This window comes from Blennius ocellaris, assembly GCF_963422515.1.
Source record: "Blennius ocellaris genome assembly, chromosome: 21".
Taxonomy (NCBI): Eukaryota; Metazoa; Chordata; class Actinopteri; order Blenniiformes; family Blenniidae; genus Blennius; species Blennius ocellaris.
The window spans coordinates 252,534-280,296 of record NC_137670.1 but is presented as its reverse complement, the minus strand read 5'-3'; the positions used below and the strand labels follow the sequence as shown (position 1 = coordinate 280,296).

Genomic DNA, 27,763 nt, shown 5'->3' with positions numbered 1-27,763 from the left:
AACTAGTCTAAGTTAGTCAGAACAACTAGTCTGGGTTAGTCAGAACAACTAGTCTAAGTTAGTCACAACAACTAGTCTGGTTTAGTCAGAACAACTAGTGTGGTTTAGTCAGAACAACTCGTCTGGGTTAGTCAGAACAACTAGTCTGGTTTAGTCAGAACAACTAGTCTAAGTTAGTCAGAACAACTAGTCTAAGTTAGTCAGAACAACTAGTCTGGTTTAGTCAGAACAACTAGTCTAAGTTAGTCAGAACAACTAGTGTGGTTTAGTCAGAACAACTCGTCTGGGTTAGTCAGAACAACTAGTCTGGGTTAGTCAGATCAACTAGTCTGGGTTAGTCAGAACAACTAGTGTGGTTTAGTCAGATCAACTAGTCTGGGTTAGTTTTCAGGCGTCAGATATGAATTGGCCGTCCTGGGTTGACGGTTGGAGGCAGAATAACAGCAGATGTGGAATCAGTCCAGAGGTTGAGAGTAACAGCAGATGTGGAATCAGTCCAGAGGTTGAGAGTAACAGCAGATGTGGAATCAGTCCAGAGGTTGAGAGTAACAGCAGATGTGGAATCAGTCCAGAGGTTGAGAGTAACAGCAGATGTGGAATCAGTCCAGAGGTTGAGAATAACAGCAGATGTGGAATCAGTCCAGAGGTTGAGAGTAACAGCAGATGTGGAATCAGTCCAGAGGTTGAGAGTAACAGCAGATGTGGAATCAGTCCAGAGGTTGAGAGTAACAGCAGATGTGGAATCAGTCCAGAGGTTGAGAGTAACGGCAGATGTGGAATCAGTCCAGAGGTTGAGAATTGAAGGTGAAGAGCTTCCCCAGTGGGCAGAGCTGCTCAGCAGCGCCCCCTGCAGGCCGCAGCCTCAAACCACTGTTTGATTACTTTCTGATGTTTTGGTTCATTATTTCAGACCGATGACGCTGTCATTTATTTCACTCACTGACTTGGAATGAAAAAGTGTGCAGTATTTTATTCAAGAGTATTTCTACTTAAACACTTTTCCTCTGTTTCCAGAGTAATGGGATGACTTCCTCCACCACCAGTGATGCCGGTAACAAGTTAATTAGAAACGTGTTAGTCTCCTGTGACCACGTTTTTCAGGAACCAGTAATCTAACGCGTTACTATTTCCAAACCAGTAATCAGATGAAAGGTATTTCTCCAAGTCACTGAGCGTTACCCTGGTAACTGGGCGTTACCAGGGTAACGTCCCTGAGGAGGAGCTCCTTGTCTGTAAAGCCGCTGTAAACTGAAGCTCCTCCAGAAGGACGGGCAGCCTGCACCTCCTGACCCCGCCCCCTTCTCCACTCTCAGCCAATCACAGGCCAACCTGGTCTAACGGTGCGTTCAGGGAACAAAAGAGAATCGGAACCAATAGAAATCAACAATAAACCTTAACATTCAACAACAACACAACTTCAGGACGTTTGAGAAGAAGTTTTATAAACTTCCTGAGTGAAAAGAGATATTAGCAGGAAGCCGCGCTTTTTTCAATCAATCAATGAAAAGCATTACTTGTCCTTGGGGGAGCAATTAAAAGGTTGCATAGAGCAGGCAGTGCAAATTATATATATATATATATATATATATATATATATATATATATATATATATATATATATGTATTCAGATTGTTTCTATTGAGTTTATTTAGATTCTGATGTTTTGTCAGATTAATTCTTTATTTTATTTACAAGTTTAGACTATTTTTTAAATGTAGATATAAAATATAACAAGTAAAAATATGTTTCTCTGACGAACATTTTAATGATTATTTTTACATTTGAGGATGTGGGGGGTGGAGCAGGTGTGTGTGTGTGTGTGTGGGGGGGGGGGGGGGGGGGGTTTATCCTCCTGCTCACGGATCCCGGCCGCAGCAGCAGCAGCAGGACCCAGCAGGACTCAGCAGGACCCAGCAGGACTCAGCAGGACCCAGCAGGACCCAGCAGGACTCGGAGGACCGGACCGGACCGGACATGGGGAACTCGGACTCGAAGCTCCACTTCAGGAAGGCGGTGATCCAGCTCACCACCGGGACTCAGGTCGGTTCCGTTCGACCCGAGAATCGTCCCGTTTCACGCTTTAGACGCAGCGGGAGGTCCGAGCAACAGATGGTGGCGAGAAAGTTAGTCCAGGGAACCGGGAGGAACCGGGAGGCACCGGGAAGAACCGGGAGGAACCGGAGGAACCGGGAAGAACCGGAGGAACCGGGAGGAACCGGGAGGCACCGGGAAGAACCGGGAGGAACCGGGAAGAACCGGGAGGAACCGGGAAGAACCGGGAGAAATGAGGAGAAATGAGGAGGAAAAAGATGCTTTTTATCCGTTTTTCAACACTTCAGTGTTTTATTGTGTAAAATGTCCCTGAAGTTGGACTGTAATCCTCTCAGGACACGTTACTCCTGCAGAGTAACGTGTTTTTCTCTGGAACGTCACGTCACCGTTACCAATGTTTGATTTGTGGCTGGAACAGGTGAGTCCAGACCTGGTGGTGCGTTCAGGCTCCGCCTCGCGTCACTTCACCTGAAGAACCAGACGAACAAAGCGGATGTTCGTTATTTGTTCCGAACCGGGACATTAACGATCCAGACATGATCAGTGTTGATCAGTTGAACTTTACCAAACCAACAAGGACAGAAAGACATTCTTTTATTTTTATGGTTTAAAATGCAGACAGATAGTAATCTACACTGTTAGATTTTAAAATTATATATCAGTAACTGTAATATATAGATGAAAGTGATGATAGTTTTAACATTTATATAAAAAGTTCATTGCTTCATGATGTATTTTAAAGCCCAAATCAATCAGTTATGAAAGTAATTAATTACGTCTAAAAGTTTCAGCCTGAAGTTTAAGTTTATTTCCTGAAACTTTTACCTGTTTATTATTTATTTATGTGTCAAATCAGTTCAATATTCCTTCTCTGTGACTGAACTAATTGTCAGACAATAAATGTGGTTGAAAACTTTTTTCCTTTTTAATAAGTGCCCGAGCCGGTGTGAAGGAGTGAAGATGTTGTGGTTGCAGCCGGTGGAACCGTCAGACGACGTGTTCTGGGACCAGTTCTGGACCGACCCGTCCACCAGCGTCCAGGACGTCTTCGCTCTGGTGCCGGCGGCCGAGATCCGGGCCGTCAGGGAGGAGTCTCCGTCCAACCTGGCAACCCTCTGCTACAAGGTGTGTGTGTGTGTGTGTGGGGGGGGGGAGACCCAAGAACCCTGCTGTTTGTGATTCCCACACCATGAGGTCAAAGGTCGTCCACGTGCAGCCGGAGGAGAGGTTCCTCGAGGAGCTGCTGGTTTGAGCTGCAGTCAGCAGGTGGATGCAGTGACACTTCTGTCCTGTGGTGGCAGCAGAGAGCAGAGCTCCACGTCACACTGCAGCTCCTTTACTGACTTCTGATTGGCTGGGAGCTCCTCTCATTGCTTCAGTTAGACACTGTCATTATCCTCCATCCATCCACCATCCATCATCCACCGTCCGTCCATCCACCATCCATCCATCCGTCCATCCACCATCCATCCATCTATCCACCATCCATCATCCACCGTCCGTCCATCCACCATCCATCCATCCACCATCCATCCATCATCCATCCATCTATCCACCATCCATCATCCACCGTCCGTCCATCCACCATCCATCCATCCACCATCCATCCATCATCCATCCATCCATCCACCATCCATCATCCACCGTCCGTCCATCCATCCACCATCCATCCATCATCCATCCACCGTCCGTCCATCCATCCATCATCATCATCCATCCATCCATCCACCATCCATCATCCACCATCCATCCACCGTCCGTCCATCCATCCATCCATCATCATCATCCATCCACCATCCATCATCCATCATCCACCATCCATCCATCATCCATCCACCGTCCGTCCATCCATCCATCCATCATCCATCCACCGTCCGTCCATCCATCCATCCATCATCCATCCACCGTCCGTCCATCCATCCATCCATCATCCATCCACCGTCCATCCATCCATCCATCCATCATCCACCATCCGTCATCCATCCACCCACCACTGTCTCCTGTCCCTGCAGGCGGTGGAGCGTCTGGGTGGAGCTGCAGCCTCCGGCTGCCAGGTGGAGGAGGAGCGGGGGGTGGTGCTGAACTGCGCCCGGCTGCTGACCCGGATCCTGCCCTACATCTTCGAGGACCCAGACTGGAGGGGCTTCTTCTGGTCCACCGTGCCCGGGTCCGGCAGGGCGCGGGTACGATTCCCTCATGTCCCTGTCTGTCTGGGGGGCGGCAGACTCAGTAGACCCACTCCAGGAAGTAGCTGCAGCCCTGCTCACTGTTTCCTGTTTGTCCTGCAGCGTTTAGACGCCTCCGATCCGGACGATGCAGCTCGTCCTCTGGCCGAGTCCCTGCTGCTCGCCGTCTCCGACCTGCTCTTCTGTCCCGGCTTCACCGTCCAGAGCGCCGGCCGGAGCGGAGCGGTGAGTCCGGCGTCACCATGGCAACGCATCTGTTTCCCGTTGCCGTTCTGTATCCAGGCAACGCCGCGGGGTCACTGGCGAGGCTGCAGCTTCATGTGGTGCCACTAGTTGGTGCTGTTTCCATGTCGGAGACACTTTGAGTCGTCCTTCTTCTTCGTCTGTCCACTCGGGTCTGCTGGACGGAGGACGGGTGTGAACGTAGTCATTGTTGTACTAGTAGTGGACATAATGAATGTCCCTCTGGCGCGTCCACTGTCCATCTGCTCACTGCGCTGCAGGGTCACAAGAGTTGGACTTCCTGTCCACACAGTGGCAGCTGAGTGGTGGGACACGTCGTCCTCTGGCTGATCAGGTGCTGAGTGGTGGGACACGTCGTCCTCTGGCTGATCAGGTGCTGAGTGGAGGGACACGTCGTCCTCTGGCTGATCAGGTGCTGAGTGGAGGGACACGTCGTCCTCTGGCTGATCAGGTGCTGAGTGGAGGGACACGTCGTCCTCTGGCTGATCAGGTGCTGAGTGGAGGGACACGTCGTCCTCTGGCTGATCAGGTGCTGCAGTTAATGAGTGACTGTGTCAACAACGGCTGTTTACTGAGCAACTGAAGACGATGAGTTCAAACACTGCAGGTCCTCGTCTGCTGCTTCAGCAGGGCGGGGCTACATGTCCAGCGCCTGTCTGTCCCTCATGTGTCTGTCCCCTCCCCAGTGTATGTCCCCTCCTGTGTCTGTCCCCTATCCTGTGTCTGTCCCCTCCAGTGTCTGTCCCCTCCAGTGTCTGTCCCCTCCAGTGTCTGTCCCCTCTCCAGTGTCTGTCCCCTCTCCTGTGTCTGTCCCCTCCAGTGTATGTCCCCTCCAGTGTATGTCCCCTCCAGTGTCTGTCCCCTCTCCTGTGTCTGTCCCCTCCTGTGTCTGTCCCCTCCAGTGTCTGTCCCCTCTCCAGTGTCTGTCCCCTTCAGTGTCTGTCCCCTCTCCAGTGTCTGTCTCCTCCAGTGTCTGTTCCCTCCTGCCTGTTTCCACGGTCCCTGAACGCCTCGTGTCAAATGCTCCGATCTAAAAATAGAACAAGTGTTTTGACTCTGGCAGAAAGAGACTTGACAGAGTCGTCATGGTTTCTTCATCATCATCATCATCACTTCTGCTGCTCATCCACAAATGCATCAACAATTTACTCTTGCTGGTTTTTATTCCCAGGAAAGAACTTTGAACACGTAATTATCTGCTTGGTGTTGGAATGTAATTAATATTATTGTTATGATGATGATGATGATGATGATGATGATGATGAGCTTGGTGGACTGGGTGAGACCCTGACCCGGGTCTCTGTGTGACTCGCTGGCCTTCCTGTCTTCATGGCCGCCGTCCGGTCGTCCTTATCTGCTGGACGTGTCTCTGCATTCTGCTGTTGAGGAGGTGAAGTGGTCACATGACCACCAGTCCACCTCCTGCACACGCTCAGTCTGAGACAGGGACAGCTTCAGTGTTTCTTTGACCTCTGACCTCCTGCAGTGGAAGGGGTTGACCTCTGACCTCTGGTGCTGCAGGGCTCCAGTGAGGACGGCGGCTCCATCGACAGCTGTGAGTTCATCTGGGAGGCCGGCGTCGGCTTCGCTCAGGCTCCGCCTCCAAACTACGTCCACGACATGAACAGGTGAGATGAGCTGATGGAGTATTGATGAGGTACTGATGGAGTATTGATGAGGTACTGATGGAGTATTGATGAGGCACTGATGGAGTATTGATGAGGTACTGATGGAGTATTGATGAGGTACTGATGAGGTACTGATGGAGTATTGATGAGGTACTGATGGAGTATTGATGAGGTACTGATGAGGTATTGATGAGGTACTGATGGAGTATTGATGAGGTACTGATGAGGTACTGATGGAGTATTGATGAGGTATTGATGAGGTATTGATGAGGTACTGATGAGGTACTGATGGAGTATTGATGAGGTATTGATGAGGTATTGATGAGGTATTGATGAGGTACTGATGGAGTATTGATGAGGTACTGATGAGGTACTGATGGAGTATTGATGAGGTACTGATGGAGTATTGATGAGGTACTGATGAGGTATTGATGAGGTCAGGAAGGTTTCTGGTTAAACTCCAGAGAGGTTTAGTTTGTTAAAATGTGTTGCTGAAGTGAATCCTGAGGTATCAGGGTGGAGGCTCGCTGCTCCGTCAGCTCCGTCAGGTCCGTCAGGGCGGAGGCTCGCTGCTCCGTCAGGTCCGTCTCTCCACCACCTCACATGGAGACTAACGGACGTTGTTTCCAGGGCGGAGCTGCTGAAGCTCCTCCTCACCTGCTTCTCTGAGGTCATGTACCTTCCTCCGTCTGGACGCCTCCACCCCTGGGTCTGCTTCTTCTGCTCCACCCACAACAGGTAACTGACCTCTCTGTCTGGAGTCTTCCTGTGGTGTGACCTCTGACCTGTGACCTCTGACCTGCTGCTCCTGCAGACACGCCCCTCCCTCTGTTCACCTCCCTGCTGAACGTGGTCTGCGCCTACGACCCGGTGGGGGTGGGGGTCCCGTACCACCACCTGCTGTTCTGGGACCGCAGGGAGCAGCTGGTGGAGCAGGCGCTGCAGATCCTCATCGTGACCCTGGAGCCGGAGGCGGGGTCGGCCGCCCGGGCCGCCCTGCAGGCCCTGAACGCCTCGGCGCCCGCCGCCGCCCCCGCCCCCGCCCCCGCGGAGCTGGAGGTCGCCACGGAAACTAATCCTCTTTAATCTGAGGCTGGATGAGGGTGGATGAGGTTGGATGGAGGGTGGATGAGGTTGGATGGAGGGTGGATGAAACTGGATGAGGCTGGATGAGGTTGGATGGAGGCTGGATGAGGTTGGATTGAGGGTGGATGAGGCTGGATGAGGTTGGATGGAGGCTGGATGAGGTTGGATGAAACTGGATGAGGGTCGATGAGATTGGATGGAGGTGGATGAGGTTGGATGAGGGCGGGTGGAGGCTGGATGAGGATGGATGAGGCTGGATGAGGGTGGATTAGGTTGGATGAAGGTGGATGAGTTTGGATGGAGGGTGGATGAAGGTGGATGAGGTTGAATGAGGGTGGGTGGAGACTGGATGAGGGTGGATGGAGGCTGGATGAGGGTGGATGAAGTTGGATGGAGGTTGGATGGGGGCTGGATGAGGCTGGATGAGAGTGGATGGAGACTGGATGAGGGTGGGTGGAGGCTGGATGAGGTTGCATGATGCTGGATGAGGTTGGATGAGGCTGGGTGGGGTTGGATGAGGTTGGATGTGGCTGGATGAGGGTGGATGACGTTGGATGAAGGTGGATGAGACTGGATGAGGGTGGATGTGGTTGGATGGAGACTGGATGAGATTGGATGGAGGGTGGATGAGGGTGGATGGAGACTGGATGAGATTGGATGGAGGGTGGATGAGGGTGGATTGAGTCGAGATGAGGCTGGATGATGCTGGATGAGGTTGGATGAGATGTAATGAGACTAATGAGAAATGTGTTCCAGGCTGCAGGACCAGACAACCTGTTTGTAAACTACCTGTCAAGGATCCACCGGGAGGAGGTGAGTCCAGCTCTGTGTTCAGGTTCTGTTTGTTCAGGTTCTGGTTGTTGAGGTTCTGTTTGTTCAGGTTCTATTTGTTCAGGTTCTGTTTGTTCAGGTTCTGGTTGTTGAGGTTCTGTTTGTTCAGGTTCTGGTTGTTGAGGTTCTGTTTGTTCAGGTTCTGGTTGTCCAGGTTCTATTTGTTCAGGTTCTGGTTGTTCAGGTTCTGGTTGTTCAGGTTCTGTTTGTTCAGGTTCTGGTTGTTGAGGTTCTGTTTGTTCAGGTTCTGGTTGTCCAGGTTCTGGTTGTTCAGGTTCTATTTGTTCAGGTTCTGGTTGTCCAGGTTCTATTTGTCCAGGTTCTGGTTGTTCAGGTTCTATTTGTTGAGGTTCAGTTTGTTCAGGTTGTTTGTTGAGGTTCAGTTTGTTCAGGTTCTGGTTGTCCAGGTTCTGGTTGTTCAGGTTCTATTTGTTCAGGTTCTGGTTGTCCAGGTTCTATTTGTCCAGGTTCTGGTTGTCCAGGTTCTGGTTGTCCAGGTTCTATTTGTTGAGGTTCAGTTTGTTCAGGTTGTTTGTTGAGGTTCAGTTTGTTCAGGTTCTGGTTGTCCAGGTTCTATTTGTCCAGGTTCTGGTTGTCCAGGTTCTGGTTGTCCAGGTTCTATTTGTTGAGGTTCAGTTTGTTCAGGTTGTTTGTTGAGGTTCAGTTTGTTCAGGTTCTGTTTGTCCAGGTTCTGTTTGTCCAGGTTCTGTTTGTTCAGGTTCTGTTTGTTGAGGTTGTGTTGGTCCTCCAGGACTTGGCGTTCCTGCTCAGAGGTTTGTTCAGGTTCAGATTGTGTTGGTCCTCCAGGACTTGGCGTTCCTGCTCAGAGGACTGTCCCGGCTCCTGAACAACCCCCTGGTCCAGACCTTCCTGCCTCGGTCCACCAAGAAGATCCGGTTCCACCAGGAGCTGCTGATCCTCTTCTGGAAGCTCTGTGACGTCAACAAGGTGCCTGGTTCTGGTTCTGACCCTGATCCTGATCTAGACCCTGACCCTGACCCTGACCCCAGACCCTGATCTAGATCTTTATTGTCTCTTTAATTCATTTCTTCATCCACGTTTTTATTGTTTTCATTGTTTTTATTGTTTGTATTGTTTTCATTGTTTGTATTGTTTTCATTGTTTGTATTGTTTTCATTGTTTTCATTGTTTGTATTGTTTTCATTGTTTGTATTGTTTGTATTGTTTTCATTGTTTTCATTGTTTTCATTGTTTTCATTGTTTTCATTGTTTGTATTGTTTTCATTGTTTTTATTGTTTTCATTGTTTGTATTGTTTTCATTGTTTTTATTGTTTTCATTGTTTTTATTGTTTTCATTGTTTTCATTGTTTGTATTGTTTTCATAGTTTTCATTGTTTTCATTGTTTGTATTGTTTTCATTGTTTTTATTGTTTTCATTGTTTTCATTGTTTGTATTGTTTTCATAGTTTTCATTGTTTTCATTGTTTTCATTGTTTTCATTGTTTTCATTGTTTTTATTGTTTTCATTGTTTTCATTGTTTGTATTGTTTTCATTGTTTTCATTGTTTGTATTGTTTTCATTGTTTTTATTGTTTTTATTGTTTTCATTGTTTTCATTGTTTGTATTGTTTTCATTGTTTTCATTGTTTGTATTGTTTTCATTGTTTGGTTTCTTACCTCCTGGTTCTAGAAGTTCCTCTTCTTCGTGCTGAAGAGCAGCGACGTTCTGGACGTGCTGGTTCCCATCCTGTCCTTCCTCAACGACGCCCGGGCCGACCACTGTGAGTGTCAGAGGTCAGAGGTCAGGAGGGGAGGGGGTCAGGGGGTTAGAGGTCAGGAGGGGAGGGGGTCAGAAGGTCAGGGTCAGGAGATGAGGGGGTCAGGAGGTCATGAGGTGAGGGGGTCATGAGGTCAGGGTCAGGAGATGAGGAGGTGAGGGGGTCAGGAGGTCATGAGGTGAGGGGGTCATGAGGTCAGGGTCAGGAGGTCATGAGGTGAGGGGGTCAGGAGGTCATGAGGTGAGGGGGTCATGAGGTCAGGGTCAGGAGATGAGGATGTGAGGGTGTCAGGAGGTGAGGAGGTCAGGGGGTGAGGGGGTCAGGAGGTCATGAGGTGAGGGGGTCAGGAGGTCATGAGGTGAGGAGGTCATGAGGTCAGGGTCAGGAGATGAGGAGGTGAGGGGGTCATGAGGTGAGGAGGTCATGAGGTGAGGAGGTCATGAGGTCAGGAGATGAGGGGGTCAGGAGGTGAGGGGGTCAGGAGGTCATGAGGTGAGGGATCAGGAGGTCATGAGGTGAGGGGTCAGGAGGTCATGAGGTGAGGAGGTCAGGGTCAGGAGATGAGGAGGTGAGGGGGTCAGGAGGTGAGGGGGTCAGGGGGTTAGAGGTCAGGAGGGGAGGGGGTGAGTGGGTCAGAAGGTCAGGGTCAGGAGGTGAGGGGGTCAGGAGGTCATGAGGTGAGGGGGTCATGAGGTTAGGGTCAGGAGGTGAGGGGGTCAGGAGGTGAGGGGGTCAGGAGGTGAGGGGGTCAGGAGGTCATGAGGTGAGGGGGTCATGAGGTCAGGGTCAGGAGGTGAGGGGGTCAGGAGGTCAGGAGGTGAGGGGGTCAGGAGGTGAGGAGGTCAGGAGGTGAGGGGGTGAGGAGGTCATGAGGTGAGAGGGTCAGGAGGTGAGGAGGTCAGGAGGTGAGGGGGTCAGGAGGTCATGAGGTGAGGGGGTCAGGAGATGAGGAGGTCAGGGTCAGGAGGTGAGGGGGTCAGGAGAGGAGGTCAGGGGTCAGGAGGTCAGGGGTCAGGGGTCAGGAGGAGGTCCTGAGGTTGTCCTGTGTCCCCAGCCCGTCTGGGCCTGACCCACATCGGCGTCTTCATCCTGCTGCTGCTCAGCGGAGAGAGAAACTTCGGCGTCCGTCTGAACAAACCGTTCAGCCTGCAGGTTCCCATGGACCTGCCGGTGTTCAGCGGGACGCACGCCGACCTGCTGGTCCTGGTCTGGACGCCTCGCTTCAGCCTTGCTTCAGCCCTACCGAGGGGGCGGAGCTACCAGCTCATGTCTCTCTCTCTGTCTGCAGGTCTTCCATAAGATCATGACCAGTGGTCACCAGAGGCTGCAGCCGCTGTTCGACTGCCTGCTGACCATCGTGGTGAACAGTGAGTGTCGCCCCCTGCTGGGCGCCGGCCACACTGCAGCCCGGCCACAGTGCAGCCCGGCCACACTGCAGCCCGGTCACAGTGCAGCCCGGCCACAGTGCAGCCCGGCCACAGTGCAGCCCGGCCACAGTGCAGCCCGGTCACAGTGCAGCCCGGTCACACTGCAGCCAGGTCACAGTGCAGCCCGGCCACACTGCAGCCCGGTCACAGTGCAGCCCGGCCACACTGCAGCCCGGTCACAGTGCAGCCCGGTCACAGTGCAGCCCGGCCACACTGCAGCCCGGTCACAGTGCAGCCCGGCCACACTGCAGCCCGGTCACAGTGCAGCCCGGTCACAGTGCAGCCCGGCCACACTGCAGCCCGGTCACAGTGCAGCCCGGTCACAGTGCAGCCCGGCCACAGTGCAGCCCGGTCACAGTGCAGCCCGGTCACACTGCAGCCAGGTCACAGTGCAGCCCGGCCACACTGCAGCCCGGCCACAGTGCAGCCCGGTCACAGTGCAGCCCGGTCACACTGCAGCCCGGTCACAGTGCAGCCCGGCCACACTGCAGCCCGGCCACAGTGCAGCCCGGTCACACTGCAGCCAGGTCACAGTGCAGCCCGGTCACACTGCAGCCCGGTCACAGTGCAGCCCGGCCACACTGCAGCCCGGTCACAGTGCAGCCCGGTCACACTGCAGCCAGGTCACAGTGCAGCCCGGTCACACTGCAGCCCGGTCACAGTGCAGCCCGGTCACACTGCAGCCCGGTCACAGTGCAGCCCGGTCACACTGCAGCCCGGCCACACTGCAGCCCGGTCACACTGCAGCCCGGTCACAGTGCAGCCCGGTCACACTGCAGCCCGGTCACAGTGCAGCCCGGCCACACTGCAGCCCGGTCACAGTGCAGCCCGGCCACAGTGCAGCCCGGTCACAGTGCAGCCCGGCCACAGTGCAGCCCGGTCACAGTGCAGCCCGGCCACACTGCAGCCCGGTCACAGTGCAGCCCGGCCACACTGCAGCCCGGTCACAGTGCAGCCCGGCCACAGTGCAGCCAGGTCACAGTGCAGCCCGGTCACAGTGCAGCCCGGTCACAGTGCAGCCCGGCCACACTGCAGCCCGGCCACAGTGCAGCCCGGTCACAGTGCAGCCCGGCCACAGTGCAGCCCGGTCACACTGCAGCCCGGTCACAGTGCAGCCCGGTCACAGTGCAGCCCGGTCACACTGCAGCCCGGTCACACTGCAGCCCGGTCACACTGCAGCCCGGTCACACTGCAGCCAGGTCACAGTGCAGCCTGGTCACACTGCAGCCCGGTCACACTGCAGCCCGGTCACACTGCAGCCCGGTCACACTGCAGCCAGGTCACAGTGCAGCCTGGTCACACTGCAGCCCGGTCACACTGCAGCCCGGTCACACTGCAGCCCGGCCACACTGCAGCCAGGTCACAGTGCAGCCTGGTCACACTGCAGCCCGGTCACACTGCAGCCCGGTCACAGTGCAGCCCGGCCACAGTGCAGCCCGGTCACAGTGCAGCCCGGCCACACTGCAGCCCGGTCACAGTGCAGCCCGGCCACACTGCAGCCCGGTCACAGTGCAGCCCGGCCACAGTGCAGCCAGGTCACAGTGCAGCCCGGTCACAGTGCAGCCCGGTCACAGTGCAGCCCGGCCACACTGCAGCCCGGCCACAGTGCAGCCCGGTCACAGTGCAGCCCGGCCACAGTGCAGCCCGGTCACACTGCAGCCCGGTCACAGTGCAGCCCGGTCACAGTGCAGCCCGGTCACACTGCAGCCCGGTCACACTGCAGCCCGGTCACACTGCAGCCCGGTCACACTGCAGCCAGGTCACAGTGCAGCCTGGTCACACTGCAGCCCGGTCACACTGCAGCCCGGTCACACTGCAGCCCGGTCACACTGCAGCCAGGTCACAGTGCAGCCTGGTCACACTGCAGCCCGGTCACACTGCAGCCCGGTCACACTGCAGCCCGGCCACACTGCAGCCCGGTCACAGTGCAGCCTGGCCACACTGCAGCCCGGTCACAGTGCAGCCCGGTCACACTGCAGCCCGGTCACACTGCAGCCCGGTCACACTGCAGCCCGGCCACACTGCAGCCCGGTCACAGTGCAGCCTGGCCACACTGCAGCCCGGTCACACTGCAGCCTGGCCACACTGCAGCCCGGTCACAGTGCAGCCCGGTCACACTGCAGCCCGGTCACACTGCAGCCTGGCCACAGTGCTCACTAACAATACTAACAAATACTAACAATACTGGACATTGAGATTTTCCTGGGAGACGGCGTCTCTCACTCTTCTTGTCCTCCTCGTCTGAAACCTTTCGGAGGTCACACACACACACACACACACACACACACACACACACACACACACACACACACACACACACACACACACACACACACACACTGACGGTGTCCCCCCCAGTCTCGCCCTACCTGAAGACCTTGTCCATGCTGGCGTCCACCAAGCTGCTGCACCTGCTGGAGGTCTTCTCGTCGCCCTGGTTCCTCCTGTCCTCCAGCCAGACCCCCCAGCTGGTCTTCTTCCTGCTGGAGGTCTTCAACAACCTGGTCCAGTACCAGTTTGATGGTGAGCCACGTTCCTCTGGGGGTTCTGCAGGAGAACGTGGGCTGAAGGTCTGGGTCCACAGGGAACTCCAACCTGGTCTACGCCATCATCCGCAAGCGCGGCGTCTTCCACCAGCTAGCAAACCTGGCGTCCGACGCCACGTCCGTCCACCGGGCCGCGCTGAGGACGAGGAGGAGGACGAGGTCCTCCAGGAGGGACTCTGTGGAGAGCCGGTCCATGGAGGGCTCCAGACCGGCCGGCCCTGCAGAGCCCGGGACGCTCAAGGCCAGCTTGGAGGCCACCCCAGGTAGGAGCCCCCGTCCCTGGTCCTGGTGGTTCAGGTCTGGCGCTCCAGGCTAACGGGCTAACGCTAACAGGCTAACGCTAACAGGCTAAAAGTCTTGGTGTGTTGCAGGAATCGATAAGATCACAGAGACGTCTCAGGTCAGCGTGGACGGAACCATGGTCGCCGTGGCGACGCCGCGCTGTCCTCAGGGGATCAGCGACACTGAGTCCAACTCCGAGAGGGACACTGAGGTACCCCTCGACCTCCAGACCCCCCCACCTCCTGACGCCCCCCCTGACCCCCCCCCCCCTCCTGCTTGCTGTCCCCCCAGGTGGACCACACGGAGTCTGGGAGGAGTCGACTGTCCAGCGTCTCGTCCTCGGTGGACTGGAGTCCCAGCAGTGACTGGGTGAGGACGAGTCCCCGGGACTCTGGGCTCCTGCCTGCAAGGTGCTTTCACTTAGGTCCTCCGTCTCCTGCCTCCTCAGGTCTCGTCGTGGAAATCCAGACTGCCCCTCCAGACCATCATGAGGCTCCTGCAGGTTCTGGTCCCTCAGGTGGAGAAGATCTGCATCGACAAGTAAGTCCAGTCCGTCCATCATGTCCATCATGTCTGTCCATCACGTCTGTCCATCAGTCCGTCCATCATGTCTGTCCATCATGTCCATCAGTCCGTCCATCACGTCTGTCCATCAGTCCGTCCATCAGTCCGTCCATCATGTCTGTCCATCAGTCCGTCCATCAGTCCGTCCATCAGTCCATCCATCATGTCTGTCCATCAGTCTGTCCATCAGTCCGTCCATCATGTCTGTCCATATGTCTGTCCATCATGTCTGTCCATCATGTCTGTCCATATGTCCATCCATCATGTCTGTCCATATGTCCGTCCATCATGTCTGTCCATCATGTCTGTCCATATGTCCGTCCATCATGTCCGTCCATCATGTCCGTCCATCATGTCTGTCCATCAGTCCGTCCATCATGTCCGACCATCACGTCCGTCCACCAGTCCGTCCATCAGTCCGTCCATCATGTCCGTCCATCATGTCTGTCCATATGTCCGTCCATCATGTCCGTCCATCAGTCCATCCATCATGTCTGTCCATCAGTCCGTCCATCATGCATGTCCATCAGTCCGTCCATCAGTCCGTCCATCATGTCTGTCCATCAGTCCGTCCATCAGTCCGTCCATCATGTCTGTCCATCAGTCCGTCCATCATGTCCGTCCATCATGTCTGTCCATCAGTCCGTCCATCATGTCCGACCATCACGTCCGTCCACCAGTCCGTCCATCAGTCCGTCCATCATGTCCGTCCATCATGTCTGTCCATATGTCCGTCCATCATGTCCGTCCATCAGTCCATCCATCATGTCTGTCCATCAGTCCGTCCATCATGCATGTCCATCAGTCCGTCCATCAGTCCGTCCATCATGTCTGTCCATCAGTCCGTCCATCAGTCCGTCCATCAGTCCGTCCATCATGTCTGTCCATCATGTCCGTCCATCAGTCCGTCCACCAGTCCGTCCATCAGTCCGTCCATCATGTCCGTCCATCATGTCTGTCCATATGTCCGTCCATCACGTCCGTCCACCAGTCCGTCCATCAGTCCGTCCATCATGTCCGTCCATCATGTCTGTCCATCATGTCCGTCCATCATGTCCGTCCATCATGTCTGTCCATCAGTCCGTCCATCATGTCCGACCATCACGTCCGTCCACCAGTCCGTCCATCAGTCCGTCCATCATGTCCGTCCATCATGTCTGTCCATATGTCCGTCCATCATGTCCGTCCATCAGTCCATCCATCATGTCTGTCCATCAGTCCGTCCATCATGCATGTCCATCAGTCCGTCCATCAGTCCGTCCATCATGTCTGTCCATCAGTCCGTCCATCAGTCCGTCCATCAGTCCGTCCATCATGTCTGTCCATCATGTCCGTCCATCAGTCCGTCCACCAGTCCGTCCATCAGTCCGTCCATCATGTCCGTCCATCATGTCTGTCCATATGTCCGTCCATCATGTCCGTCCATCAGTCCATCCATCATGTCTGTCCATCAGTCCGTCCATCATGCCTGTCCATCAGTCCGTCCATCATGTCTGTCCATCATGTCCATCAGTCCGTCCATCACGTCTGTCCATCAGTCCGTCCATCATGTCTGTCCATCAGTCCGTCCATCAGTCCGTCCATCAGTCCGTCCATCAGTCCATCCATCATGTCTGTCCATCAGTCTGTCCATCAGTCCGTCCATCATGTCTGTCCATCATGTCTGTCCATATGTCCATCCATCATGTCTGTCCATATGTCCGTCCATCATGTCTGTCCATCATGTCTGTCCATATGTCCATCCATCATGTCCGTCCATCATGTCCGTCCATCATGTCTGTCCATCAGTCCGTCCATCATGTCCGACCATCACGTCCGTCCACCAGTCCGTCCATCAGTCCGTCCATCATGTCCGTCCATCATGTCTGTCCATATGTCCGTCCATCATGTCCGTCCATCAGTCCATCCATCATGTCTGTCCATCAGTCCGTCCATCATGTCTGTCCATCAGTCCGTCTATCAGTCCGTCCATCATGTCTGTCCATCATGTCTGTCCATCATGTCTGTCCATATGTCCGTCCATCATGTCCGTCCATCATGTCCGTCCATCATGTCTGTCCATCAGTCCGTCCATCATGTCTGTCCATCATGTCCGTCCATCAGTCCGTCCATCATGTCCGTCCATCATGTCTGTCCATCACGTCTGTCAGAACCTGGGCCGTGTGTCTGGTGAGGTTCTGGTCCAGACCTGGTTCTGACCCCCTTCGGCTCCTCAGGTGTTTGACAGACGAGTCTGAGATCCTGCGGTTCCTGCAGCATGGGACCCTGGTGGGTCTGCTGCCGGTCCCCCATCCCATCCTCATCAGGAAGTACCAGGCCAACGCCGGGACCGCCGCCTGGTTCCGGACCTACATGTGGGGCGTGATCTACCTCCGGTACCGGACCCTCTCCGTCTGAACCAGAACCCTGTTTCACTCCTACTGACTCCTCCTCCTCCCTGTCGCCATAGCAACCTGGACCCTGTTTCACTCCTACTGACTCCTCCTCCTCCCTGTCGCCATAGCAACCTGGACCCTGTTCTTCCTCCTACTGACTCCTCCTCCTCCCTGTCGCCATAGCAACCTGGACCCTGTTCTTCCTCCTACTGACTCCTCCTCCTCCCTGTCGCCATAGCAACCTGGACCCTGTTCTTCCTCCTACTGACTCCTCCTCCTCCCTGTCGCCATAGCAACCTGGACCCTGTTCTTCCTCCTACTGACTCCTCCTCCTCCTCCCTGTCGCCATAGCAACCTGGACCCTGTTCTTCCTCCTACTGACTCCTCCTCCTCCCTGTCGCCATAGCAACCTGGACCCTGTTCTTCCTCCTACTGACTCCTCCTCCTCCCTGTCGCCATAGCAACCTGGACCCTGTTCTTCCTCCTACTGACTCCTCCTCCTCCCTGTCGCCATAGCAACCTGGACCCCCCCATCTGGTACGACACAGACATCCGGCTCTTTGAGATCCAGAGGATTTAGAGTCTGAACAGGACGTCTCTGGTCCCGCCGGCCCCCGTGGGTCTGGACCGGTCCTCCTCCTCCTCGGAGCTCCAGACCAGGACCAGGACCAGGACCAAGGCCGTTTCTCTCAAATAAAATGTCTTGGTGGATCCTGGTGTTCAGTGGTTCTGCTGGTCCAGGTGTCGCCCCAGGCCCCTGATCTGAGCCCCCCCCCAGGTCCAAGATCCGAGCCCGCCCCCCAGGCCCCTGATCTGAGCCCCCCCCACCTCCAAGATCCGAGCCCGCCCCCCAGGCCTCTGATCTGAGCCCCCCCAGGTCCAAGATCCGAGCCCGCCCCCCAGGCCTCTGATCTGAGCCCCCCCCAGGTCCAAGATCCGAGCCCGACCCCCAGGCCTCTGATCTGAGCCCCCCCAGGGGAAACAAGGGATTTGGGGTCAAAACAAAACAAAGTGTTTGTATTTCTCTGCATTACATGAATTTGTTTTCAATCTTAAACTGATCAACTTCCAATAAAAAGTTCTTCAAAATAAAATCAAACCCAGAAATTAATCATATAAATAAAGTTGTGACACTTTATTTCTTGACGATGATCCAGGAGGTGAAACTCAGCCGTCTCAAAACATCTCACACACACACACACACACACACACACACACACACACACACACACACACACACACACACACACACACACACACACACACACACACACACACAATGGACCAATCTGCAGTTACAGCGCCGCCAAGTGGTTGATGGCAACAAAAGGCTCTGAAACGACCTTTGACCTTTGACCTCACACACACAGTGAATATTAACCCTTTCATAACCATTATGGTGAATATTAACCCTTTCATAACTGTTACGTGAACATTAACCCTTTCATAACCGTTAAGGTGAATATTAACCCTTTCATAACTGTTAAGGTGAGCATTAACCCTTTCATAACTGTTACGTGAACATTAACCCTTTCATAACCGTTAAGGTGAATATTAACCCTTTCATAACTGTTAAGGTGAGCATTAACCCTTTCATAACTGTTACGTGAACATTAACCCTTTCATAACCGTTAAGGTGAATATTAACCCTTCCATAAGGCTCCTGTTTGGCTGGATTTTGATCCTGGCAAACCTCATGACTGGCCGATGTGGTTCAGGTTGATCATGTTTCTGATTCATGTGTTCATGATGTTTACATGATGTTTACATGATGACAACATGAGGTGAACCGTCAACTTGAAATGTGAATCACTTTTCTGTGTTTTCAGTTGCTTCAAATAGAAAGTTTTCACTTTTACAGTATTTTAATGGATAAAAGTGAATTTTGTACCACAGAGCAGGAAAGGGTTCATTCTTCCCCGACTGCTGAGAGGAGGAGGGGAGGAGCAGGAGGAGGAGAAAGAGGAGGAGCAGGAGGAGGAGGAAGAGGACGAGTGGACTCTGGGGCAGTTCCTCCACTTCGCTGCTGGTTTGTCTGTTTCTGGACACAACAAGTGGAGCAGGAGGTTTTTCTGAGAAGGAGGTGCAGAAGAGGAGGTTCTGAGGCTCTGCAGGAGGTACAATCGTCCCCACGTCCTCCTCCTACTATTACTACTACTACTACTACTACTACTACAAGTACAAGTACTTTCTCAATACAAACTTTGACCTGTGGACTTTGCTCTTTGTGTGGAGATCAAAGACCCACGACCAGGTCCGACATGCGACGTGTCCCGGAGGAGCCGAGCCATGGAGGAGCAGCAGGAGGAGCAGGAGGAGGAGGAGGAGCAGCAGGAGGAGCAGGAGGAGGAGGAGGAGCAGGAGGAGGAGCAGCAGGAGGAGCAGCAGGAGGAGAGGAGACCCTGATGATGGAGCTCAGCCGGCTGGTCCAGCCTCTGGTGAAGCAGAGCAGCTGGTGGGAGAAGAGGGGGAAGGACTGGAGCATCCTGGGAGCAGCCTTCCTCGCCTTGCCTCCAGGTAAGGTCCCTGGTTTGATGCCACTGGGAGCAGCCTTCCTCGCCTTGCCTCCAGGTAAGGTCCCTGGTTTGATGCCACTGGGAGCAGCCTTCCTCGCCTTGCCTCCAGGTAAGGTCCCTGGTTTGATGCCACTGGGAGCAGCCTTCCTCGCCTTGCCTCCAGGTAAGGTCCCTGGTTTGATGCCACTGGGAGCAGCCTTCCTCGCCTTGCCTCCAGGTAAGGTCCCTGGTTTGATGCCACTGGGAGCAGCCTTCCTCGCCTTGCCTCCAGGTAAGGTACCTGGTTTGATGCCACTGGGAGCGACGCTCCTGCCTTGCCTCTAGGTAAGGTCCCTGGTTTGATGCCACTGGGAGCGACGCTCCTGCCTTGCCTCTAGGTATGGTACCTGGTTTGATGCCACTGGGAGCGACGCTCCTGCCTTGCCTCTAGGTAAGGTACCTGGTTTGATGCCACTGGGAGCAGCCTTCCTCGCCTTGCCTCCAGGTAAGGTCCCTGGTTTGATGCCACTGGGAGCGACGCTCCTGCCTTGCCTCTAGGTAAGGTACCTGGTTTGATGCCACTGGGAGCAGCGCTCCTGCCTTGCCTCTAGGTAAGGTCCCTGGTTTGATGCCACTGGGAGCGACGCTCCTGCCTTGCCTCTAGGTAAGGTCCCTGGTTTGATGCCACTGGGAGCGACGCTCCTGCCTTGCCTCTAGGTAAGGTACCTGGTTTGATGCCACTGGGAGCAGCCTTCCTCGCCTTGCCTCCAGGTAAGGTCCCTGGTTTGATGCCACTGGGAGCGACGCTCCTGCCTTGCCTCTAGGTAAGGTACCTGGTTTGATGCCACTGGGAGCAGCGCTCCTGCCTTGCCTCTAGGTAAGGTACCTGGTTTGATTCCCTCTGTCCCTGCTCCTGCAGTGTTCCTGCTGCTGGGCTCCTCCAGCCTCCTTGCCTTCGCCGCTGGCGTCCTGCTGATGGGCGTGGCCCACGCCGTCATCACCTTCAAGGGGACTCACCTGGCGAGTCACGGGGCTCTGAGCCAATCACAGGCCTGGAACAGGTTCTGGGCCGTCTTCTTCATCGAGGTGAGAGAAGCACTGACCGACTCCTCCAGGTGGAGGTGGAGCTTCCAGGTGGAGGTGGAGCCTCTAGGTAGAGCTGGAGCTTCCAGGTGGAGGTGGAGCCCCCAGGCTCTCTGTTGCCCCCCTCATCCTATGTTGCCCCCCAGCCTCTGTTGCCCCTCATCCTGTGTGGCCCCCCAGGCTCTGTTGCCCCCCTCATCCTATGTTGCCCCCCTCATCCTATGTTGCCCCCCTCATCCTGTGTTGCCCCCCAGGCTCTGTTGCCCCCCTCATCCTGTGTTGCCCCCCAGGTGTGTGGGTCCTTCTCGGCCCAGGCGGGGGTCCGGGGCCACCTCAAGCAGCACCACGCCCACACCAACATCCTGGGTCTGGGGGACTCCAGCCTGTGGAAGCTTCCCTTCCTGCCCCGGGGGGTCTACCTCTTCCTGGCCCCGCTGGCCCTGCCCCTCATCACCCCGCTCATGGCGCTGGGTAGGTAACCTAGCCTAGCCTAGCTTGGCCTAGCCTAACCTAACCTAACCTAGCCTAGCCTAGCCTAGCCTAGCCTAACCTAGCCTAGCTTAGCCTAGCCTAGCCTAGCCTAGCCTAGCCTAGCCTAGCCTAACCTAGCCTAACCTAACCTAACCTAGCCTAGCCTAGCCTAGCCTAGCCTAAGTTAAGTTAAGTTAAGTTAAGTTAAGTTAAGTTAAGTTAAGTTAAGTTAAGTTAAGTTAAGTTAAGTTAAGTTAACCCCTCATCCCGCCGCTCCTGGCGCTCGGTAGGGGGCGCTCACTGCTCGCCACGCTGGCTCCGCCCATCAGGATACTAACAGTTGAAGTAGTGCCGTTACTATAGTTACTTCTGAAAGTGGTGATTCCTCTTTCCCAGCATGCATTGCTCATCATATAATCTCATGTTCGAGGAGGAAGATGCTCTACAACAGCTCTGGCTAATGCTAATGCTAATGCTAGTGCTAAAGCCCCTGTGAAGTCCGTGGAGCGGCGTTAACTGTACCTGTCCGTACTTCATCATAGTAATCAGTTACTCTTCCCTGACGTCTGGTACTGCTGTGACTGTATGGCAGCTCACCTCCGAGGACACGGCGTGGCCGCCGCCGCCCGGACCGTCGCCATGGTGACGCTGGGCCTGTACTCCCAGTACTGGCTGCTGCTGCAGGTGTCGGGCTTCCGCTCGGCGCCCGGCGCGCTGCTGTGCATGCTGGGAAGTCGGGCCGCGTTCTCCATCCCCTACGTCCACGTCAACATCTTCCAGGTCCTTACTACTACTGTACTGTACTTCTGTACTTTACTCCACTACTTCTATACTTTACTCCACTACTTCTGTGCTTTACTCCACTACTTCTGTACTTTACTTCACTTCTTCTATACTTTACTTCACTACTTCTGTACTTTACTCCACTACTTCTGTGCTTTACTCCACTACTTCTATACTTTACTCCACTACTTCTGTGCTTTACTCCACTACTTCTGTGCTTTACTCCACTTCTTCTATACTTTACTTCACTACTTCTGTGCTTTACTTCACTACTTCTGTACTTTACTCCACTACTTCTGTGCTTTACTCCACTTCTTCTATACTTTACTCCACTACTTCTGTGCTTTACTCCACTTCTTCTGTACTTTACTCCACTTCTTCTGTGCTTTACTTCACTACTTCTGTGCTTTACTCCACTACTTCTGTACTTTACTCCACTTCTTCTGTGCTTTACTTCACTACTTCTGTACTTTACTCCACTTCTTCTGTACTTTACTCCACTTCTTCTGTGCTTTACTTCACTACTTCTGTACTTTACTCCACTACTTCTGTACTTTACTCCACTTCTTCTGTGCTTTACTTCACTACTTCTGTACTTTACTTCACTACTTCTGTGCTTTACTCCACTTCTTCTGTACTTTACTCCACTTCTTCTGTGCTTTACTTCACTACTTCTGTGCTTTACTCCACTACTTCTGTACTTTACTCCACTACTTCTGTACTTTACTCCACTTCTTCTGTGCTTTACTTCACTACTTCTGTACTTTACCCCACTTCTTCTGTACTTTACTCCACTACTTCTGTACTTTACTCCACTACTTCTGTGCTTTACTTCACTACTTCTGTACTTTACTCCACTACTTCTGTGCTTTACTTCACTACTTCTGTGCTTTACTCCACTACTTCTGTACTTTACTCCACTTCTTCTATACTTTACTTCACTACTTCTGTGCTTTACTCCACTACTTCTGTACTTTACTCCACTTCTTCTGTGCTTTACTTCACTACTTCTGTGCTTTACTCCACTACTTCTGTACTTTACTCCACTACTTCTGTACTTTACTCCACTTCTTCTGTGCTTTACTTCACTACTTCTGTACTTTACTCCACTACTTCTGTACTTTACTTCACTACTTCTGTGCTTTACTTCACCACTTCTGTACTTTACTCCACTACTTCTGTATTTTACTCCACTACTTCTGTGCTTTACTTCACTACTTCTGTACTTTACTCCACTACTTCTGTACTTTACTTCACTACTTCTGTACTTTACTCCACTACTTCTGTACTTTACTTCACTACTTCTGTACTTTACTCCACTACTTCTGTACTTTACTTCACTACTTCTGTACTTTACTCCACTACTTTACTCCACTAGTACTTTACGTCGCTTTACCTCATCGGTTACATGATTATATGTATAAACGTTGTACTTTTAGTTCCAAAGGTAGAACCGGTATCAGTTTCACCTCCAACCTTCACTCAGGTTTCTTTTCACTGCTGGACGTTCCTGCACAACGTTCTTATCCCTCAGTATAGACTGGCAGGTTCAGTCAGGCAGTGATCCCTCAGTATAGACTGGCAGGTTCAGTCAGGCAGTGATCCCTCAGTATAGACTGGCAGGTTCAGTCAGGCAGTTATCCCTCAGTATAGATTGGCAGGTTCACTCAGGCAGTTATCCCTCAGTATAGACTGGCAGGTTCAGTCGGGCAGTTATCCCTCAGTATAGATTGGCAGGTTCATTCAGGCAGTTATCCCTCAGTATAGACTGGCAGGTTCACTCAGGCAGTTATCCCTCAGTATAGACTGGCAGGTTCAATCGGGCAGTTATCCCTCAGTATAGACTGGCAGGTTCATTCAGGCTGCTTCAGGTTAAAACTCCTGTGTCCCTGAAGCTGGAGGAGATTCTGCTGAATCAGCGTTTACCTGGTTGGAGCTGGAGGTGAGGCCCGAGGCGTCGCCATAGAAACAGAGCTGTTTGTCCCTGAGAGTCAGTGGAGATTCTCCCTCCGTCTCGTGTCCCTACAGCACGTCGGCCTGTCCATGTTGTCCCTCCGTCTCGTGTCCCTACAGCACGTCGGCCTGTCCATGTTGTCCCTCCGTCTCGTGTCCCTACAGCACGTCGGCCTGTCCATGTTGTCCCTCCGTCTCGTGTCCCTGCAGCACGTCGGCCTGTCCATGTTCTCCCTCCGTCTCGTGTCCCTGCAGCACGTCGGCCTGTCCATGTTGTCCCTCCGTCTCGTGTCCCTGCAGCACGTCGGCCTGTCCATGTTGTCCCTCCGTCTCGTGTCCCTGCAGCACGTCGGCCTGTCCATGTTCTCCCTCCGTCTCGTGTCCCTGCAGCACGTCGGCCTGTCCATGTTGTCCCTCCGTCTCGTGTCCCTGCAGCACGTCGGCCTGTCCATGTTGTCCCTCTGTCTCGTGTCCCTGCAGCACGTCGGCCTGTCCATGTTGTCCCTCCGTCTCGTGTCCCTGCAGCACGTCGGCCTGTCCATGTTCTCCCCGACCCGCCGGCCCCCGAGGATCTACCAGATGAGTCACGGGGTTCTGAACCTGCCCCGGAACCCGGTTCTGGACTGGGTCTTCGGTCATTCGCTCATCAGCTGCCATGTGGAGCACCACCTCTTCCCCACCCTGTCTGACAACATGTGTCTGAAGGTGAGCCTCCGTCAGCGGCTCCGTCACACTGAGGTTGATCTCCATCACACTGAGGCTGATCTCCATCACGCTGAGGCTGATCTCCATCACACTGAGACTGATCTCCATCACACTGAGGCTGATCTCCATCACGCTGAGGCTGATCTCCATCACGCTGGGGCTGATCTCCATCACACTGAGGCTGATCCTCCGTCACACTGAGGCTGATCTCCATCACACTGAGACTGATCTCCATCACGCTGAGGCTGATCTCCATCACGCTGGGGCTGATCTCCATCACGCTGGGGCTGATCTCCATCACGCTGGGACTGATCTCCATCACGCTGGGGCTGATCTCCATCACACTGAGGCTGATCTTCCGTCACACTGAGGCTGATCTCCATCGCACTGAGGCTGATCTCCATCACAATGAGGCTGATCTCCGTCACGCTGAGGCTGATCTCTATTACGCTGGGGCTGATCTCCATCACACTGAGGCTGATCTCCATAACGCTGAGGCTGATCTCCATCACACTGAGGCTGATCCTCCGTCACACTTAGGCTGATCTCCATCACACTGAGGCTGATCCTCCGTCACACTTAGGCTGATCTCCATCACACTGAGGCTGATCTCCATCACATTGAGGCTGATCTCCTGTCCCTCGGCCTGCAGGTGAAGCCGGTGGTGTCCAGGTACCTGACGGAGAAGCAGCTTCCCTACCAGGAGGACTCCTACCTGTCCCGTCTGCAGCTCTTCTTCCACAAGTATCAGGAGCTGATGGTGTTTGCTCCACCCATCACAGAGCTGGTGGGGGTGCAGTGATGGAGGGAAGAGGAGTTTGGACATGTGGGCTTTGAGTGGAGCAGGTGGAGCAGGTGGAGTAGTGGAGCAATGTCTGAACTCACTGAAATTGTTTTTGAAGCTCTTCAGAAGTTAACGAGGTCCCGTTGATTGATCGGTTGGTTGATTGATCGGTTGGTTGATTGATCGGTTGGTTGATTGATAGGTTGGTTGATTGATCGGTTGGTTGATTGATCGGTTGGTTGATTGATAGGTTGGTTGATTGATCGGTTGGTTGATTGATCGGTTGGTTGATTGATCGGTCGGTTGATTGATCGGTCGGTTGATTGATAGGTTGGTTGATTGATCAGTTGGTTGATTGATCGGTTGGTTGATTGATCAGTTGGTTGATTGATCAGTTGGTTGATTGATCAGTTAGTTGATTGATCAGTTAGTTGATTGATCAGTTAGTTGATTGATCAGTTGGTTGATTGATCAGTTGGTTGATTGATCGGTCGGCGGCTCAGCTGAAGCTTCTGAAGTTCTCCTCGATGTTCCTGCTGTTTCAGTTCACCTACATTCAGGTTCCATCTTCCTCTGGACATGAACCCTTGAGCCAAACGCTGCTGCAGGAATCAAACTCACTGTAGAGACGCTTTGGAGACAAATAAGATGATGACAAGACAACACAATGAGACACACTGAGACCCACTGAGACACAATGAGACACACTGAGACACAATGAGACACAATGAGACACACTGAGACCCACTGAGACACAATGAGACACACTGAGACCCACTGAGACACACTGAGACACAATGAGACACAATGAGACACACTGAGACCCACTGAGACACAATGAGACACAATGAGACACACTGAGACCCACTGAGACACAATGAGACACACTGAGACCCACTGAGACACACTGAGACACAATGAGACACACTGAGACCCACTGAGACACAATGAGACACAATGAGACACACTGAGACACACTGAGACACAATGAGACACACTGAGACACAATGAGACACACTGAGACCCACTGAGACACAATGAGACACAATGAGACACACTGAGACACAATGAGACACACTGAGACCCACTGAGACACAATGAGACACATTGAGACACATTGAGACACAATGAGACAGAAACCATCACAATGAGACACACTGAGACACACAGACACAATGAGACAGAAACCATCACAATGAGACACAAAAAGACACAATGAGACAGAAACCATCACAATGAGACACAATGAGACACACTGAGACACAATGAGACACAATGAGACAGAAACCATCACAATGAGACACACTGAGACACAATGAGACAGAAACCATCACACTGAGACACAATGAGACACAATGAGACAGAAACCATCACACTGAGACACAATGAGACACAATGAGAAACACTGAGACACAATGAGACAGAAACCATCACACTGAGACACAATGAGACACAATGAGACACACTGAGACACAATGAGACAGAAACCATCACACTGAGGCACAATGAGACACACTGAGACACAATGAGACAGAAACCGTCACACTGAGACACAATGAGACACACTGAGACACAATGAGACAGAAACCATCACAATGAGACACAATGAGACAGAAACCATCACACTGAGACACACTGAGACACAATGAGACACAATGAGACACACTGAGACACAATGAGACACAATGAGACAGAAACCATCACACTGAGACACAATGAGACACACTGAGACACAATGAGACACACTGAGACACAATGAGACACAATGAGACAGAAACCATCACACTGAGACACAATGAGACACACTGAGACACACTGAGACACAATGAGACACACTGAGACAGAAGCAGAAGTTCACCATACGAATCACATGTCCAGTGTTGTGTAAACAAGATGTCCAGAACTTCCTCCTCATTCAGCTGCGTTTGATGATTAAAGCCACTTTGTCGCCATGGAAACGGAAATGTTCAGTTCACCTTATTGTGACGTGGAATTTAAATGGAAGGTCGACTTAATAAATCCTGGTCACTGGTTCCTCTTTCTGTAAGTTACTGTAGAATAAAACACTGGGGGACGGGGGGTCAGGAGGTCAGGGGGACGGGAGGTCAGGGGTCAGTAGGTCAGGAGGTCAGGGGGACGGGAGGTCAGGGGTCAGTAGGTCAGGAGGTCAGGGGACGGGAGGTCAGGAGGCCGTGGGGTCAGGAGGTCAGGGGTCGGGAGGTCTGGGGTCAGGGAGTCAGGAGGTCAGGGGGACGGGGTCAGGAGGTCAGGGGTCAGTAGGTCAGTAGGTCAGGGGGACGGTAGGTCAGGGGTCGGGAGGTCAGGGGGACGGGGGTCAGGAGGTCAGGGGACGGGAGGTCAGGGGTCAGGAGGTCGTGGGGTCCGGGTCAGGAGGTCAGGGGTCGGGAGGTCAGTAGGTCAGGGGGACGGTAGGTCAGGGGTCGGGAGGTCAGGGGGACGGGGGTCAGGAGGTCAGTAGGTCGTGGGGTCCGGGTCAGGAGGTCAGGGGTCGGGAGGTCTGGGGTCAG

The 27,763-nt window shown here is 53.4% G+C and overlaps 2 protein-coding genes across 2 annotated transcripts; both read left to right on the top strand.

Annotated features, from left to right (window-relative positions):
- Positions 1-1,866: 1,866 nt before the first annotated feature.
- On the top strand, positions 1,867-18,045 carry hid1b (HID1 domain containing b). The gene is given in 20 exon segments (XM_080517319.1): positions 1,867-2,041; positions 3,029-3,178; positions 4,066-4,236; positions 4,342-4,464; positions 6,004-6,110; positions 6,741-6,848; positions 6,925-6,931; positions 6,933-7,169; positions 7,953-8,009; positions 8,835-8,975; positions 9,680-9,770; positions 10,822-10,973; positions 11,056-11,134; positions 13,553-13,717; positions 13,779-14,003; positions 14,112-14,233; positions 14,314-14,391; positions 14,471-14,562; positions 16,803-16,961; positions 17,478-18,045. Coding segments are annotated over 20 exon segments (2,394 nt in total). The 5' UTR covers positions 1,867-1,975; the 3' UTR covers positions 17,542-18,045.
- Positions 18,046-19,022: 977 nt separating this feature from the next.
- fads6 (fatty acid desaturase 6) lies at positions 19,023-25,409 on the top strand. Its single transcript, XM_080517320.1, has 7 exons — positions 19,023-19,078; positions 19,197-19,478; positions 20,376-20,542; positions 20,830-21,010; positions 21,603-21,790; positions 24,272-24,451; positions 25,104-25,409. Exons 2-7 carry the CDS (start codon positions 19,223-19,225, stop codon positions 25,251-25,253), a joined length of 1,122 nt encoding a protein of 373 aa, XP_080373446.1. The 5' UTR covers positions 19,023-19,078; positions 19,197-19,222; the 3' UTR covers positions 25,254-25,409.
- Positions 25,410-27,763: the final 2,354 nt, after the last annotated feature.